At 43.1% G+C, this 15,881-nt stretch overlaps 1 protein-coding gene across 4 annotated transcripts in view; it reads right to left on the bottom strand.

The window, feature by feature from the left end:
• The window catches only part of LOC137383320 (SH3 domain-binding protein 5-like), a 65,538-nt gene that overhangs the window by 28,118 nt on the left and 21,539 nt on the right, over positions 1-15,881 (bottom strand). For all 4 annotated transcript variants that reach the window (XR_010977382.1, XM_068056003.1, XM_068056012.1 and 1 more), the window contains one exon: positions 9,231-9,359. Coding sequence is in view for 3 of the 4 variants with exons in the window: in XM_068056003.1 (XP_067912104.1) it covers positions 9,231-9,359 (129 nt within the window). In the remaining variant the exon portion in view is untranslated. The remainder of the gene's footprint in view (positions 1-9,230; positions 9,360-15,881) is intronic.

The raw sequence follows: 15,881 nt of genomic DNA, 5'->3' as shown, positions 1-15,881 counted from the left end.
CCACATTTGTGATTTTATCCTGCCAGGATATACATAATGCACCGCAACACAGCGAAGAAGGTATAAAATCAATGCAAGAATTATTTGAACATAGAAGGCACAAAGCAAGAAATGGGCCCAACTGATCTGTGCTGGCGTTTAGCCTCCACATGTGCAAACCCGCATAGATTCTGGGAAAAAATGCTCCCATAAGCTATATTTTAAAAATATACCCCAGCCCCTCCTCCACTCCCTGCAAAATAACCTAACAAATAATAAGGGGAAGAAATGAGAGGTTTGATTAGCTTCCAAGAAAATGGCAGTAAGAACTACAAGAGTGAATGGCACTCCAAGGGCAGGACTGATAGAAGGCCAGATATGTTTTTAATAAAACACTTATTTCAGAAGGAATTTCAACAGATCCTTCCCCAGTGGATCAATGAATCAATGCCTTCAGAACTGCACAAAAATTAAGACAAGGACAGAAGTGGCTTATTCTAAAATAGGACAGTAACTTAGCAATCATTTCCTTTCTGAAACCTGCGCTCTCAACCTTAAAGCCACCAGATGTTGAAAATAAGATTCAAATGTCCTAATAATGCTATTTTTATTTTGCAAATACATGTAAATTTAATAAAAGTGTTGGAAATTATGAGGGGTTTCAACAGATAGAGAGGAACTGATGCACTTATTGGTAACTGCAGAATCTGCACACAAATTTTGAAAACACTAAATAGTCATAGATCATAAACGCCATCAAATGCAACAGATCTAAGATATAAATGGAACCTGTACTGTATTAGGGTACAGGGTCGAAAGAGAAAATCTACAGAATTAACAGAGCCAGGCTCTTACTTAGGTAAAATTATTGTTTTCCTTTGGATTATTTTCTCACTTCTGCTCGTTTTCCCCTCTGTCGATATACATTTGGGCAAGTAGTCTTCCTTGTCACAGTCATCCATTTGTTGTTTTTTTTCCTTAGCTTCAGTTTATTCAATTTTATTTTTCCTCCTCTCCCCTGTTCTGTTTCTTTGACCATACGCTCATGCTGTACGAAGATTATCCTTAACAAGATCCTTCCATTGATCCCACAAATTAATCCTGTGCATCATACCAGAGCACCGAGACTCTCAATATTCATTGGTTCCCAGGTTTTTCCACACGGCAATACTGGCTGCTGATTTAAGATGCAGGAGACACATTCGGGGGCAATTTTAACCACAAAATAAGGGAAGGTTGTCAACATTTTAGAAATCTGAAAGCCAACCTGCCCACTTCCAGTTTTAACAGAGGCGGGACGGGGGTGGGGGTACAGGCAACCAATCCACACCCAGGAGGTGGGTTGACCACTTAAATACTATATTGAGGCTGCTTGCCTCATATATAGCCTGTCTTCCAGGTTTAACCCTTTCCAGCTGAGTTTTTCAGACCTTTGCAGCTGAAGAGAGGCGAGGACAGCTTCCTGGGAAAGAGAACTGCCTCTACAGCACTGCTTCTGGGCCAAGAGGAGCAGGAGTGCTTCCTCCCATCCAACCAAGCTTACCACTGGGAACAAAACTCATTCCCACCACCCCACTCAATATAAGGCCACAGACTTACTATTAAATACACGCACTCACATTCAGCTGACTGAGTTCACACTGCAGACACTAGTTTGAAACCATTCGATGCAAAATCAATTCCACCCTCAGGGGATTTGGTTTATGTCCAGCTGCAATCCAGACTCTCAGCCAGCAGAGACCTGGCACATGCAAACACGACCATTCAATTTACAATTATCTTTGTGTTACTAATCACTTCACGGGAACATAAACAAGCAACTCCAATTATCTCCCTGAGCAGGTTTCAGAAATCTATGTCAAAAGAAAACAAAAGAGGAAATTTTAAACAGAGCAGGATTCTGGCAAGGTGAGTGAGTTGTGGGACTAGTGCCAAACCCACACCTCCTCCAATCCTGGCAACGTTAGGCCCAGGCGACTTTAAGATTTTAACTCCTGAGCCTCATCTGCACAGGTAGGAAGAGGCAGTTAACCAGTCAGCTATTGGAAACAGAGGTTCAGGCAGTCAGAGGCAACAAATGGAATGCTCGCACACAGTGGAATTTTAAAGAGGAAGCCTGGGCAGGGGAGGCCTCAACTTTCCTTTCGATGCCTTTGTCGCCTGCTCAGAGAAGCGGGCCTAAATTGCGGGTGGTGAAATTCAGGCGGGACATAACAGGTACATAAGAGAATAAATAGGAGCAGGAGTAGACTATATGGTTCCTCGAGCCTGCTCCGCCATTCAGTATGATCATGGCTGATCTTTTCCACTTTCCTGCCAATCCACCCAAGACGATCCTTAGTTTAATGCCTCATCCATGAGACACGAACCCACAACCTTCTGCTTCACAGGTGAGAGAGCTACCAATGAGCCACAGCTGAAGCACTGCTTAAAGGGTAAATTTTAACAGTGCCACTGGGCAGCAGTGGGTCATTTACCAGTTTTATACCAGCCTAGTTTTTCTTCCCACTAACTCCAATAGAAAAGAAAATGAGTTGCGTGTGTGAATGGGGCAGTAAGTTAAATGGGATGCTACTCCCCAGTTGCCTATTTTCTGCCTTGTGTGGGACTCTTAAAATTGGTGCCCCAGTGTTGACTTGGGAACTGTAGTCAATGTGTTTGGTTAAAAGTTACCTTCAGGCTCTCTTAATTATAAATGGGTTTACCATTTTGTTATACAAATCTCAGAGAGAAAATCCTCTATGTTATTTAAAATTAGACTATGACATTTTCCATCTTTGCAATCTTCATGCTAATAACAAAACTGAAAGCAATGCAGAATTGCCTTCAGAACGATGTTCACCCATGCACAGTGAAAGCGCTGCTATAGGAAGTGCAAGAACAAGTCAATAGTGAACCCAAACTATGCATCATTCCAGTAACAGCTGTTGACAGCCCTACCGGAAAGGGCACAAGCATCTGAACAACAAAGACTGCCGCGTTAAGCAATAGTAACTTACTTATGGCCTAATAGGATGTAAATTTGGTTTTCCTGGCACAGGCTGCCTCAGGGCAAACCAATCCTGAAGTAACAGGCCTCAAGCATTCGTTAGGCCCCTTAACAGGCGTTGGACACTGCACAATTATTTTTTTTCCCTTTTCCCAATATGACAGGTAGCACAATTCCCACCCATATTACAGGCTTAGGAGGCTGTTCAGCACCAGAAAAATGACCAATTTTCTGGGCTCCATTTGTTTCATACAACTCTTCTGTACAGCCCTCAGTACTGCCATACACATACATTAAACTTAAAGCTGGGGCTCTACACTTTAGAGAAGCATAGACTTAGGGGAAACATTCCCTCTAAGCTACGTGGCTGTGCAGCAACCCAAAAGTACCCAGCAGTCCATGCACAAGTCGATCCCTTTAAGTTGCCACAAATGTGCGTATGCAACTGCCCAAAATTTTGAGAGAGACCGCGCACTCCAAAAAAATAATTAAGGGCACGTAGCTTTGGGGTGATCGGATCGCGGTTATAAGACAATGAAGGGAATAGATGGTGTTCAAATTGACAGTTGTTCCAATTAATTAGGTTAGGGAGGACCAGGGATCACAATTTTAAGTTGTGTAAGGCCAGATCCAGGTTAGATGTCAGGAGATGACTCTTTTTCTTGTGAACGGTGGGCCTCTAGAACCGGCTACAGCTTGTGTGGTGGACATTGATTTGCTGAATTCTTTCAAGTGAGAACTAGGCCTGTTTCTGGCTAGGGAGGAGATCGCCTCTTACAAAAAGGTAGGCACTGCAAGAACTCAGGGCTACAATGATCTGGTGGGCTAGTTTTGATTGCCTGGTTTGGGGTGGGAGGTGGAAATGGGGGGCCTTGGAGAGGAATTTCCCAGATTTATTTCTCTAAATTGTCCTGGGTTTTTAAACCTGTTTTTCACCTCTCCCATGGATTCACTTGGTTTCAGCTCAGGTGAAGTGTATAGATATTGTGGTACACAGGGTATCACAACTGAGTGGGTCAGGCTGGATGGACCGAGGATTTTTTTCTAGCTAGTATTGTTCATATGTTCATAAATAATCAAAGGATTGGACAATCTGTTCTATTACCATTAACACCTACGCTAATCTCAATTTAAGAATCAAAATGTTAGAATTAGTTCCTTCTGGAGTAGTTTTTTATTCTCACATCATCACTTCCGGCATCAGTTGTTCACATGTGTTAAAAATATAGTATTTATTCCAAAGAAAATTTTGAGCTTGTTAGAAAATTAATCCCCAAAAAACAAATTTCTGCTCTATAAGCCTTCAGAATATTTTTAAATTCACATACTGAATGAATATTTTATAAAATATTCAGTCAGCACAGTTGAAATATCAAACATTGCTATCATACATTTTTGTTGGATATCAAATGAAAATGCTCACAAAGTGCTCCACAGTGAGAGACAGAATGAGATGTTAAATCAGGTCACAGCTCCCATATTCCAAATAACTCATCCTAATTCTTCAAATTATAAAAGGAAACAATTGGAGAATAGGTCACTATTTTAATCAAAAATTCCAGGGGGAAAAATCTGCAACGACCTGATCTGAAATGGGAAGGGGCGGTTTAGGTTCATCTGTTACTCTAATCTATCAAAACACATTTATGTAAAATATTAGCTGGTGTCCTGTTGCATTGCAAATATGGATCGAGACCAACTATAAAAGATAAACTTGCACCTTTCACAATGACAGGACACCCCAAAGCATTTTACAACCAATGGAATGAGAATAAACAGACTTACATTAGAACCCTATACCATTTGTAGGGCCTCAAATACAACTGAACATTTGAACTAACTGTATTCGCTGCTCACAATGTGGTCTCCTCTACATTGGAGAGGCCAAACGCAGACTGGGTGAACACTTTGTGAAACAACTCCGTTCAGTCCGAAAGCACCACGCTGAGATTCCGGTTGCTGGCCATTTCAACACTTCCCCCGGCTCTCATCTCTGTCCTGAGATTGCTACAGTGGTCCGGTGAACATCAAACCAAGCTCGAGGAACAGCATCTCATTTACTGATTAGGCACATGACAGCCTGCCGGACTGAACACGGAGTTCAATCATTTCAGAGCATGACGCCCCCCACCACCACCCCCCTCCCCGTTATACTTTTATTTTTAGTTATTTTTTCTTTTTAATATTTTTTTTGTGTTCATTTTATTTTATTTCATCTTAGTTTGTTCAGTTTGCTTACCCACTGTTTTTTTTCATGTTTGTACTTGCGGCTGTTCAATTTTCAGTCTGTTCACACCCTATCTGTACTAATGCTTTGTCTTTCAACACACCATTAACATATTGTTTGCCTTTGCTGCATGACCTTCTGGTCAGCTACTCTGTGACCTTGTCCTATTTACACCTTCTCCTTTGTTATCTCTTGCCCCACCCCCGCTTCACTTGCTTATAATCTTTTACATTTCTAATATTTGTTAGTTCTGAAGAAGGGTCACTGACCTGAAACGTTAACTCTGCTTCTCTTTCCACAGATGCTGCCAGACCTGCTGAGTATCTCCAGCATTTCTTGTTTTTATTTCACTTTCTTCAACCTGCCTGTAAAATGCACCTTTTTGCCATCTGAGCTAAAGGCCTCCTCAGGTCTGCAAAAAAAAAAAACCTGACCCGAGCCCAACAAACCGCATCCGACCCGAGCCTGTCCCAGCCAGAGTCCTTCCATTTTTTCCCACACCCGACCATCAGTTAACTTCCCTTCCGTTTTTCACTTTGTTGCTGATCTGCACAAGCTTAAAATAACTAACAAAACCACCTTTCTAGTCAAAAAATTACATTAACAGTGGAGCCACTTACTTGTGATAGTGTTCGACCCGACCCGAGCCGGAATGCCGGACCCGGAAGTGCGACCCAACTTGACCCAAACCAGACACGTCGTCGGGTCCGGGTCGGGTAGCAGACCTTTAATCTGAGCTTGTATGGCTCTGTCTCCTTTTTATCTGGTTACAACCAGTTTCAGTTCCCCCAGAAACCTGAAGGTTTTGGTTTCAATTTCTGTTAGGACAGTCTGTTCCAGTACCTCACAGTTTGTTCCAAAAAAAAAAAATCTTTGCAATCAGGGTCAGTGCACCTAACAGAATATTTGACAAGTCACCTGTTCAGAGGACAGCTCTCACACATTCCCCAGGGATCTGCAGATTCCATGACACCATATTATCACTATTCTGACATTGATGGAGGAAGAGGTCCTGGAGCTTGGAGGCAGGCTGGTCCATTGCTGATGGCGAGACAGGATTGGAACCCTGAGAGAGTGAATGGCCTAATTGATGGGCACAAGAGAGACTCTAGCAAGCATGAAGCATAGTGCTCATGTGTCTACCATTGGTTACATGACGCTCTAGTATAGGAATAGTCTGAAGGACATGGAATGCGCATTACCCTCTAATCACTCTTTTCTCTCATTGGTCACTGATGAGAGCCAGTGAATGGGTGGAGAAAGGAGAGACCTCAGAGGTGCACCATTACATCATTCCCCCACACCCTCCACCAGTGCAGATACTCTCACATCAGTGGGTTGTCATGCGTAAGTAGCTATGGGATCACAATCTGGTGAACACGCCACAGATGCGCCCGAGCAGCTGACTGAGACTGTGACAGCAGAGACTACTCACACTCAGAGGACTGCGGGAGGGCCCGGTGATGCTTAGCTTCAGGCTGATGACATGCCTCTGGAGTCATCAACAAGGTGGCAGATACTGAAGCTGCAATGTGAGGTGCGTGAACATCTGGTGTAGCTTCCAGAGGCTATGCGCACCCATGCACGAATGATGGAGGAGTTCATTTAGACCATGAGTGCAGCTGTGACCCTGGCATGTGTTGGCATGGCGTCATCCAATGAGAGATTGGCAACCTCATGGAGAGCCATATCCAAAGACCACCCAGTGGATTCCGGAGATGCACGCAGACATGCTTTCCTTCTCCACATCCATGGGCTCGATGGAGCAATGGCTGGTTGAGAGGGGTGAGAGAAGCCTGGAGCCACCAGCAGGTCCTTAAACTCCTCAGGTGAGCAGGGAGGGCCAAGTGTGCCCTGAAAGGGTGAAGTGACTGTCTGCAGCATCTGGGTGCTTCTTTCAGGGCACTCCTGGTGCGGACAGCGGCTCCTCAGCTCTTCCAACAGTGACACCAGCACCTCATGAAGCCACGATGACAGAGTCAGCTCCTGCACCTGTGCAGGGAGCCCTCAATATGCCAGAACCTTCCAGTTCTCCGGCAGAGAACGACTTCCAAGATCATCAAAAACCATACAGCAAAATGGTCGGCAGCTTGCCTCCAGCTCAGCTGACAGCACAGGGTGAGCACAATGTAGGAGCACATCTAAGTGATTAAAAAAGACCACCTAACTGCACATGTGGTGCATGGGGTGATTCTTTGTCAATGCATGTAAACTTGCTATGTTTGTATTTGAAATGAAATGTGGAATGGTGCAACACAAGAGAATTCTTTTAATTTTTGAAAGACTGTTGGGCCTTCAAGAGTGCTCTGGCTTCTACAAAGGTGGTGATGGGAAGGACCAGACCGAATGTGGTCAATGCATACCCCATGTCACTGTTTACTGTATTAATAGGTGCAGACAAATACTATGGGCAATCAAGGAAATGGCAACAGCACAGCAGAAGGCTGAAGCTTTATTGGATTAAAGGGGTCTGTTAGTCAGGTTCAGCTGAAATGGTATTAACCTGTCACAAGCCTCCCTTGCCCATATCGCATGGCGCCTTGCCCACAGTCCCTGGGGTTCTTCATCCAGTTGCGTTCGCTCATCATTCCCCTCCATATCCACATCCTCGGAGAAGGCATCGCCCTCCAGGATGTCCTCATTGTTCAAAGCTTCTCCCCCATGTAGTGTCAGGTTGTGCAGAGCACAGCACACCACCACGCTATATGAGACCCCCCTTGCTGGGACATACTGAAAGGCTCCACTGGATCTATCCAGGTATCTGAACTGCATCTTCAGTAGGGCTATGGTCTATGCTAGATGGTCGCTTGAACTGTGCCGTGGCAGCTGGTATATCTCTCCACTGCATCTGTATTTGGGTTGCATAACAGGCATCAGTAGCAATGTCTTTCTTGGGTAGCCCTGGTCAGCCACTATCGATTGATGAAAGCACACAGAGGGGCTGAACAGGTTGGGCACCTGGGATTGCCCTAGTGTGTAGATGCATTGGCTGTTTCCCAAGAACCTTGCAGCGGTTGTAGATCAATTGTACATTGAGCGAGTGGGCGGAAGATCCCTGGAATGTTCCTGAGGCGTAGAAATTCAGTGCCACGGTGAGCTTCAACGTGACAGGCATTGGGTACCCACCACCTCATATAGGGCTCAGCTCATCCTCCATCATGGCACACAGCTCAGTTACTGCCTCCCTGGAGAGGTAGTCTTTGGTGACACTCCTGCTCTGACATTTACTAGAAGTTGGGCCTCTGACGGTAAACCCTCTCTGGGTGGGTAACCTCTTCTGTATGCCACAGGCTGGTTGAGTGCCCCATGACTACCTCGCTTGTACCCACTTCCAGGATCCTGATCCTGGTGCCCCTCTGTCTACTGTTACCCTGCTGCCTGTGGCTGCAGCTCACTCCCCTTCTAATGCACCGCTTCACTGCAGACCTTGAAGCCTCAGTGAATGAGGTCCATAGCAAATAGCTGCACTCAGTTCTCTGGGCCTCCCACCCCTCATTGCTATGTACATACAAGTGCCAAGTCTGAGATGGCACTCAAGCAGAATGCCCCCACTGTGCTAGGCAAGTTTGTACCCGCTCCCAATTGTTACTTCTGCTGCCCACCCTCCACACCAAGCCAAGCTACTGCCGATTGTAGCCTATACTGACATCCTGCTAATTCACTGCCTCGTTATAGCTGGCGAAGCTCTGAAGCCCCGTTGCTCCCATGCACCAGTCGTAAAATTAGAAACCCAAGTAAAATCTGAGTTAATTGCCTGTTTAACAGGCTTAGTTACCTTCCCACCGCGTTCCAGCGCGACCTCTTCCCACCCGCCCAGCTGCCTCTGGTAATATCCAGTTGTGACCTTCACCACGATACTGCCGCTCCTCCAACCTCCCAGCCCACCTCTAATGGAATGGTAAAATCCAGTCCCATTACTTTAAGCAATCCTTTACTCTGACATGGTGTATTTATTGTTCTTTTTTACTATCCAAGAGTATCTCAGAAGAAACATCCTATTGAATGGGAAACAGAAAATAAAGTCCATCCTTTTACCTGCCGTGTGACTCGCCTGGCTTCCCAATAAGGCTTAGAATCATCCACAGCTTTTCCCACCTTCTTCCCAACTTCATCAAGCTTAACAGTGGCCTCGACTAAAACAGTTCGAAACTTCTGCCGAGCCTCCTGCAAGACAAATAGCAGAGCTGGTCACGCACACAAAAAAATGGCAGTAGCAGACAGCTTCAATATTGACAAAGGGAGGTATTAGTTTCAGTCTGCAGTAAACAATGAAAACGAACACAAGACAAGCACAAGGTCGTCCTAATCCTTATTTCAGTTTGCATCAAGAGTCCGGCCCATGCCCCTCTCCACCCCCATTTACAGTGGGCACATTGCTGTTAATGCAATTTCACCATTATATGCGATGGCCAGTAACCAAAAAGCTAAGTCACCAACATATTTGTTAAAATCAGGTAATCCTCACTTAGTAACTGTCTCTCCTACTTGCTAGCAGTTGCATTCAGAATCTCATCATTAAGGTAACCAGGTGCGAACAGCTGATTGAAAGTGCTTGAGGACCTGACCTTGCCCAAAATCAGCAGTTTTTTTTAAAAATTAGTAAATGCACAGCAAGAACTTATTGAACTGCCAGAAATAGTCAGCGTGGGTAACCCATTATAAGCAGCACCTTTCTAATTGACTTATATGGTGATTGCAAATTGTTATTTGCCCAATACTGGCAGCTGCCTGCAATAAGGACAGTATAAGTGGTGGGGTCTGTAATTCATCCTGATGTCACTCTACAAATTACAACTACGATCAGAACAGGAACTGTCCCAATGTATAATAGAATGGAGCTCATCCACCTCTTATTATAGACTATTGATGGTAAGAAGGCATTGAGAAAAGTTAACCATCAAAATTCACGTCAATCTGTGTTATCGGTCTTACTAGCGCAGTCAGAGTATGGAATTTCCTGCCAGAAATCATTGGAGAGTTGATAAATATCTTCCTTTTAAAAAAAAGATAAGACAGCTGCTTGAAACAGAGGGTACAAAAATAAGGGAAGGAGGCTGAATGAAAAGAACTTGCATTTTTATAGTATTGTTCATGGCCTCAGGATGTTCCAAAGTGCTTTACAGCCAATGAAGCACTTTTTCAGTGTTGTCACTGTTGTAATGTAGGAAACACAGCAACTAATGGGCCCACCACAAACTCCGAGAAGCTGCAATGTGATAATGACCAGATAAATTTGTTTGTGTGACATTGGGTGAGGGATAAATATTGGCCAGGATACTGGGGAGAGCTCCCCTGCTTTTCTTCAAAATAGTCCCATAGAATCTTTAACATCCACTTGAGAGGACAGACGGGGCCTCAGTTTAACAACACATCCAAAAGACCAGCACCTCTGACAGTACAGCACTTGTTCAGTACAGCAATGAAGTACCAGCCTGGATCATGCACTCAAGTCTCTGAAATGGAACTTAAATGTACAACCTTCTGACTCAGGCAAGAGTGCTACCAACTGATCCTCAGCTGACAATTAAAGAGCAGAGAAATAGAAGAGAATAGAATAGAAAGGGAGAGAGAAACAAAATCAGATGAGCAGACAGAAACAGGTAACTAAAATGCTTCCCGAGTTTCTGTGGGCAATGCATTAATATTTATGTAACATGCATTTATATAGTACCTTTACATAGTAAAACTTCCCAAGGAGTGTTATCAAACAAAATTTGACACTGAACCATAAAGGGAGATATTAGGAGAGGCGATCAAAAGTTTGGTTTAAGAGGTATTTTTCAGGAGCATTTTAAAGGAGACGAGGGACAGAGCGCTCAGGGTCTAGACAGCTGAAGACACAGCCACTAGTGGTGCAGCGATGAAAATTGGGGATGCGCAAAAGACCAGAATTGGAGGAAAGCAGAGATCTGAGGGTTGCAAGAGGTGGAGGAGGTTACAGAAATAGGGAGGTGTGAGGCCACGGTGGGACCTGAAAGCAAGGATAAGAATTTTTAAATTAAGGCATTGCCAGATGAGGAACCAATGGGGTTCAGCGAGCATAGAGCTGATGGGTGAATGGGACCGTGCGAGTTAGAATACAGGTGACAGAGTTTGGATGAACTCAGGTTTATGAAGGGTGCAAAGTGCATTGGACTAATCAGGTCTGGAGGGAACAAAGCCAGGGGTCAAACAAAGAACCATTCCCCATTGTATGTCAGTTTACAGGAATATGCGTGACCTCTCAAGGTTACATCGATTTCTGATATAGTTGGTCACGTTTTACACAGTCCATTAATGCTATGGAGCCAGACTGAGCTTGGCGTTTACCAAGCTTCCTCTTAAGTGCATCAATGTTATTCACCTCAACTACTCCATGTGGTAGTGGGTTCCACATTTTAACTACTCCAGAGAAAACCAAGCCATTTCTGATCAAACCCCAGGGCCCCAGGTTAGTAAAGAGTAAAATACCCTCAGGTTCAAGAATACCTATTCAGTCTCTTTGTTTATTTTTGATTACAGATTTCGATTGATTTATAAAAGATTACAATACTGCTTTTACTTTCAAGGTTGAAAATTACAAACGTTTTCATATATAATGCATAGATTTGCAACACAAATGTGGAGCATTCGTCCTAGCTGGTCTATGCTCCTCCTCCTCCCACCCTACTTCATCTAACCCTATCAGCATAACATTCTAATACTTTCTCCCTATCTAGCTTCCACTTAAATGCATCAATGTTATTCATCTCAACAACTCAATATGGTAGCAAGTTCCACATTCTAACCATTTTCTAGGTAATGAGGTTTCTCCGGAATTATCTTTTAGATTTATTGATTACTAGCTTGTATGCATGGCCCCTAGTTTCAGATTCCACCACAAGCAGAAACATTTTGATTCGATTTTTTTTGATTTAGATATACAGCACTGAAACAGGCCCTTCGGCCCACCGAGTCTGTGCCGACCATCAACCACCCATTTATACTAATCCTACACTAATCCCATATTCCTACCATATCCCCACTTGTCCCTATATTTCCCTACCACCTAACTATACTCGGGGTAATTTATAATAGCCAATTTACCTATCAACCTGCAAGTCTTTGGCATGTGGGAGGAAACCGGAGCACCCGGAGGAAACCCACGCAGACACAGAGAGAACTTGCAAACTCCACACAGGCAGTACCCAGAATTGAACCCAGGTCGCTGGAGCTGTGAGGCTGCGGTGCTAACCACTGCGCCACTGTGCCGCCTGATGTCTACCCTATCAAACGCCTTCATAATTTTAAAGATCTATATTAGGTCAACTCAGCCTTCTCTTTTCTAAAGAAAAAAACCCCAGAATGTTCAATCTTTCCTGAAAATTATAGTTTCTCAGTTCTGAGATCATTCTTGTAAATAGTCTACATGCACACCATCAGACCAACGCTCAACCAAAAGCATATTTACTTAACATTGAACAGGTAAGTGAGTAGCATTCAATACAAACTGGATATTAACAGTAATTAGAAGCTCTACTATTCTCCTTGAAATATCAGGACAGCAAAGACTCTTTTCCTGCACAACCTCTCAACCTAATGTTGAACATGTGTCACATAGTCACTCAGTATTTACACATCACAATGATGCCATGGAGCCATATGTAACTCAGTCTCCCAGCTGGCTTCTGATTTATTAACAAGCTGAGCCTTTGCAGCCCAAATACAAACCAACAATCAGAAATTCTAGCCACAGAATTGTCCATCGAAAGGATGGCAAAAAACTATTGGTCCTGTCCCATCACAGGCCGGCCCATAGAGATGTCAGCCTTCAAGTACTGAAATCAATGGGATAGTCTCGTCAAGACTTTTTGGGGACCTCTGAAGGTTAAGGAAGGTCTTTACTTGCACTGTGAAGGAAGCCAAGCATCTAGTTTGTGTCTCCAATGGATTAGCTAAACTACCTCAGTCGATTTCGACAGTTGTAAATTTATTGTTTCACTAGAGGGGGGACTCTCACTTTGTTTTCCTTTGACACAGCACAGATTGTAAATCCAGTGTAGTGTCATGCCCTAGCTCATATTTTAAAATTACATTTCCATGTTCTTGATTTCTCCATCAGATAGTTTCTCCATATCCATCCTATCAAATTCTATTAACATTTGAACACCTCGATTAGATTGCCCCTCAATCTTCACAATCCAATACATTGACACTTTAAAATAAAAATCATCTGAAGATGTTCCTGCCTCCAACAGTCAGAGATGAATGCTTCCATCTGCTAAGCCTCCCATGCACCACTGTTAGCAGGGAAGAGGTGTTAATGTTCTGGATATAGCCCAATGATAAGCACACTAGTAAGACTGGAGAAGAATGGGGTTGTGAGATAATTAAGGTGATGAATGGCCTGCTTGTTAGACGATATAAAGATTCTCAGAGGAACAAGGGAAAAGTATTAGAGAAGAAAACATAGAATGTACAAATAGCTAAGATGGTGGAAAGACTAAAGGGAGGCCCACACAATGAAAAAGACAAAAATCTTGCTCACCTACTAAATAGTGGCACCACCTGCAATGAGATGAATGATCAGATCACCTGTTTCAGTGAAGTTTGTTGAGGGATACACGTTGGACAGGACACCAGGGAGAACTCTTTTTTATGTCCACCTGAGAGGGACATCGGATCTCGCTTTAAAATCCCATTTGAAAGACAGCATCTCAGACAATGCAGTACTCCCTCAGTACTGCAATGAAATGTCAGCCTTGATTATGTGCTCACATGCAAAATTGGGGCTTAAACCCACAAATGAGGCCCTGGAATTCCAATCCCAGATAGTAACATTTTTTTTTAAATCTTACTTCAGACCCTCCTATAGTTCTGGTAAATTCCTAGACTGAAGTTGATATGACCTACTGTCATAATGATGGTTGCTTTGACTGCCTATCACCAGCTTGTGCAGAATTTTTAGAAAACATTTTGCTAAATGCATTAAATTTATAACCATCTGTGTCTCCTAAAGCAGGCAGTGCATTTCCTCAATAACTTTCATAATTAAGTTTCAAAGTATCTTGTCCTAATTAGACACTCAGTTCCCTTGAAACTCTCACATAAAGGGCTTCCCAAAATATCTCTTGCAAATTGAGAACAGTTTGTCTTTGATTCATTTCGTGTACAAAGATACAAGGAGTTAGTCTTGACTCAATGGTAGAGTTTTTGCTTTTGAGTCAGAAGGTTCTGGGTTTGAGTCCCACTGCAGGGACTTGAGTACATAATCCAGAAGCAAGTTCTTTTGGATGAAGTGTTAAACGGAGGCCTTCAGATAGACTTAAAAAAGTTCCATGGCATATTTGAGGAACAGCAAGGTAGTTTTCCAGAGTGTCTTGGACTTCCCAAAATAGCTCCTACTTGATAAAGAGGTTTTCCAATTTTCATTTACAAATACATCAAAGTTTCTCACATTTGCTGACAGTTGCCTGCATGTTCAGGTGACTATGAATCTGCTCCCAGTCAACACTCACGTAACTTATCACTGTTACGCTAAGCAAATACTAGATGATCTCCAGTAGTTTTGCTCACAATAAGTCAGAGTATCTGCCACTTGATAATAACAAGAGTGTTGTACCACATAATGTACAGTTCATTATTATATACTTAGAAAGGAGAGTTTTTACATTGGAACAAGGGTACCACCTTGAAAAGAGTGATGTGCTAAGGGAGAGCTAAAATTAACTTGCCCCATTCCTTTAAAGCACACAAACTGCAACCAGAGCATTGTAGAAACCTAATCATCCACCTGCTCCATTACTTTGTGGTGATGTACTCTCAACAGGTACCTCCTGAGATCAATTAGAGGCTCGTTGCTGTTGCTGAAAAAAATTTATATCTGGATTGTCACTGCTTAGAAATAACAGGTTCCTCTCCTTGCAGCTGGACTATATTATCAAGATCAGGAGAAATTAGGAGGAAATAACTGGCATTCATTTTCTATAGGACTTTTCTTTCTTAAAAAAAAAGTTATTTAGTTGTGATTTGTTGTTTTATAAATTTAAGCCAGTTTGGGTTCCAGTGTCTTTCTTTTAAAAGTTATTTTGTGACATACTTGTAATTTTTCACACAGCTCACATCAATGCCATTGTGACAATTCTGACCAACAGGTGAACATTCATATGCATAAAACTAAATCAAAAGATAGTTTAACACTGCAAGATAGAAGCAAAAAAATTATATTTAAACATAACTTTTATGTTTTGGAGATTGAGGTTTTAGAATTTCTCTGTTCAGGATACGAAGAAACAGTTGAAGGCACTGGATACAACAAAAACTGTGGCCCCTGACAACATCCCAGCTGTAGTAATGAAGACTTGTGCTCCAGAACTAGCCATGCCCCTAGCCAAGCTGTTCCAGTATAGCTGCAACACTGGTATCTACCCAACAATGTGGAAAATTGCCCAGGTATATCCTGTCCACAAAAAGCCAGACAAATCCAACCTGGCCAATTACCGCCTAACAGTCTACTCTCAATCAGCAAAGTGAAAGAAGGGATCATCGACAGTGCTATTAAGCGACACTTACATAGCAATATCCTGCTCACTAATTCTCAGTTTGGGTTCTGCCAGGGCCACTTGGCTCCAGACCTCATTGCAGCCTTGGTCCAAACATAGACAAAAGAGCTGAATTCAAGAGGTAAGGTGAAGCGAGAGTGACTGCCCTTGACATCAAGGCAGAATT

This window comes from Heterodontus francisci, chromosome 2, assembly GCF_036365525.1.
Source record: "Heterodontus francisci isolate sHetFra1 chromosome 2, sHetFra1.hap1, whole genome shotgun sequence".
Lineage (NCBI taxonomy): Eukaryota > Metazoa > Chordata > Chondrichthyes > Heterodontiformes > Heterodontidae > Heterodontus > Heterodontus francisci.
This window is presented reverse-complemented; position numbering and strand designations above follow the sequence as displayed.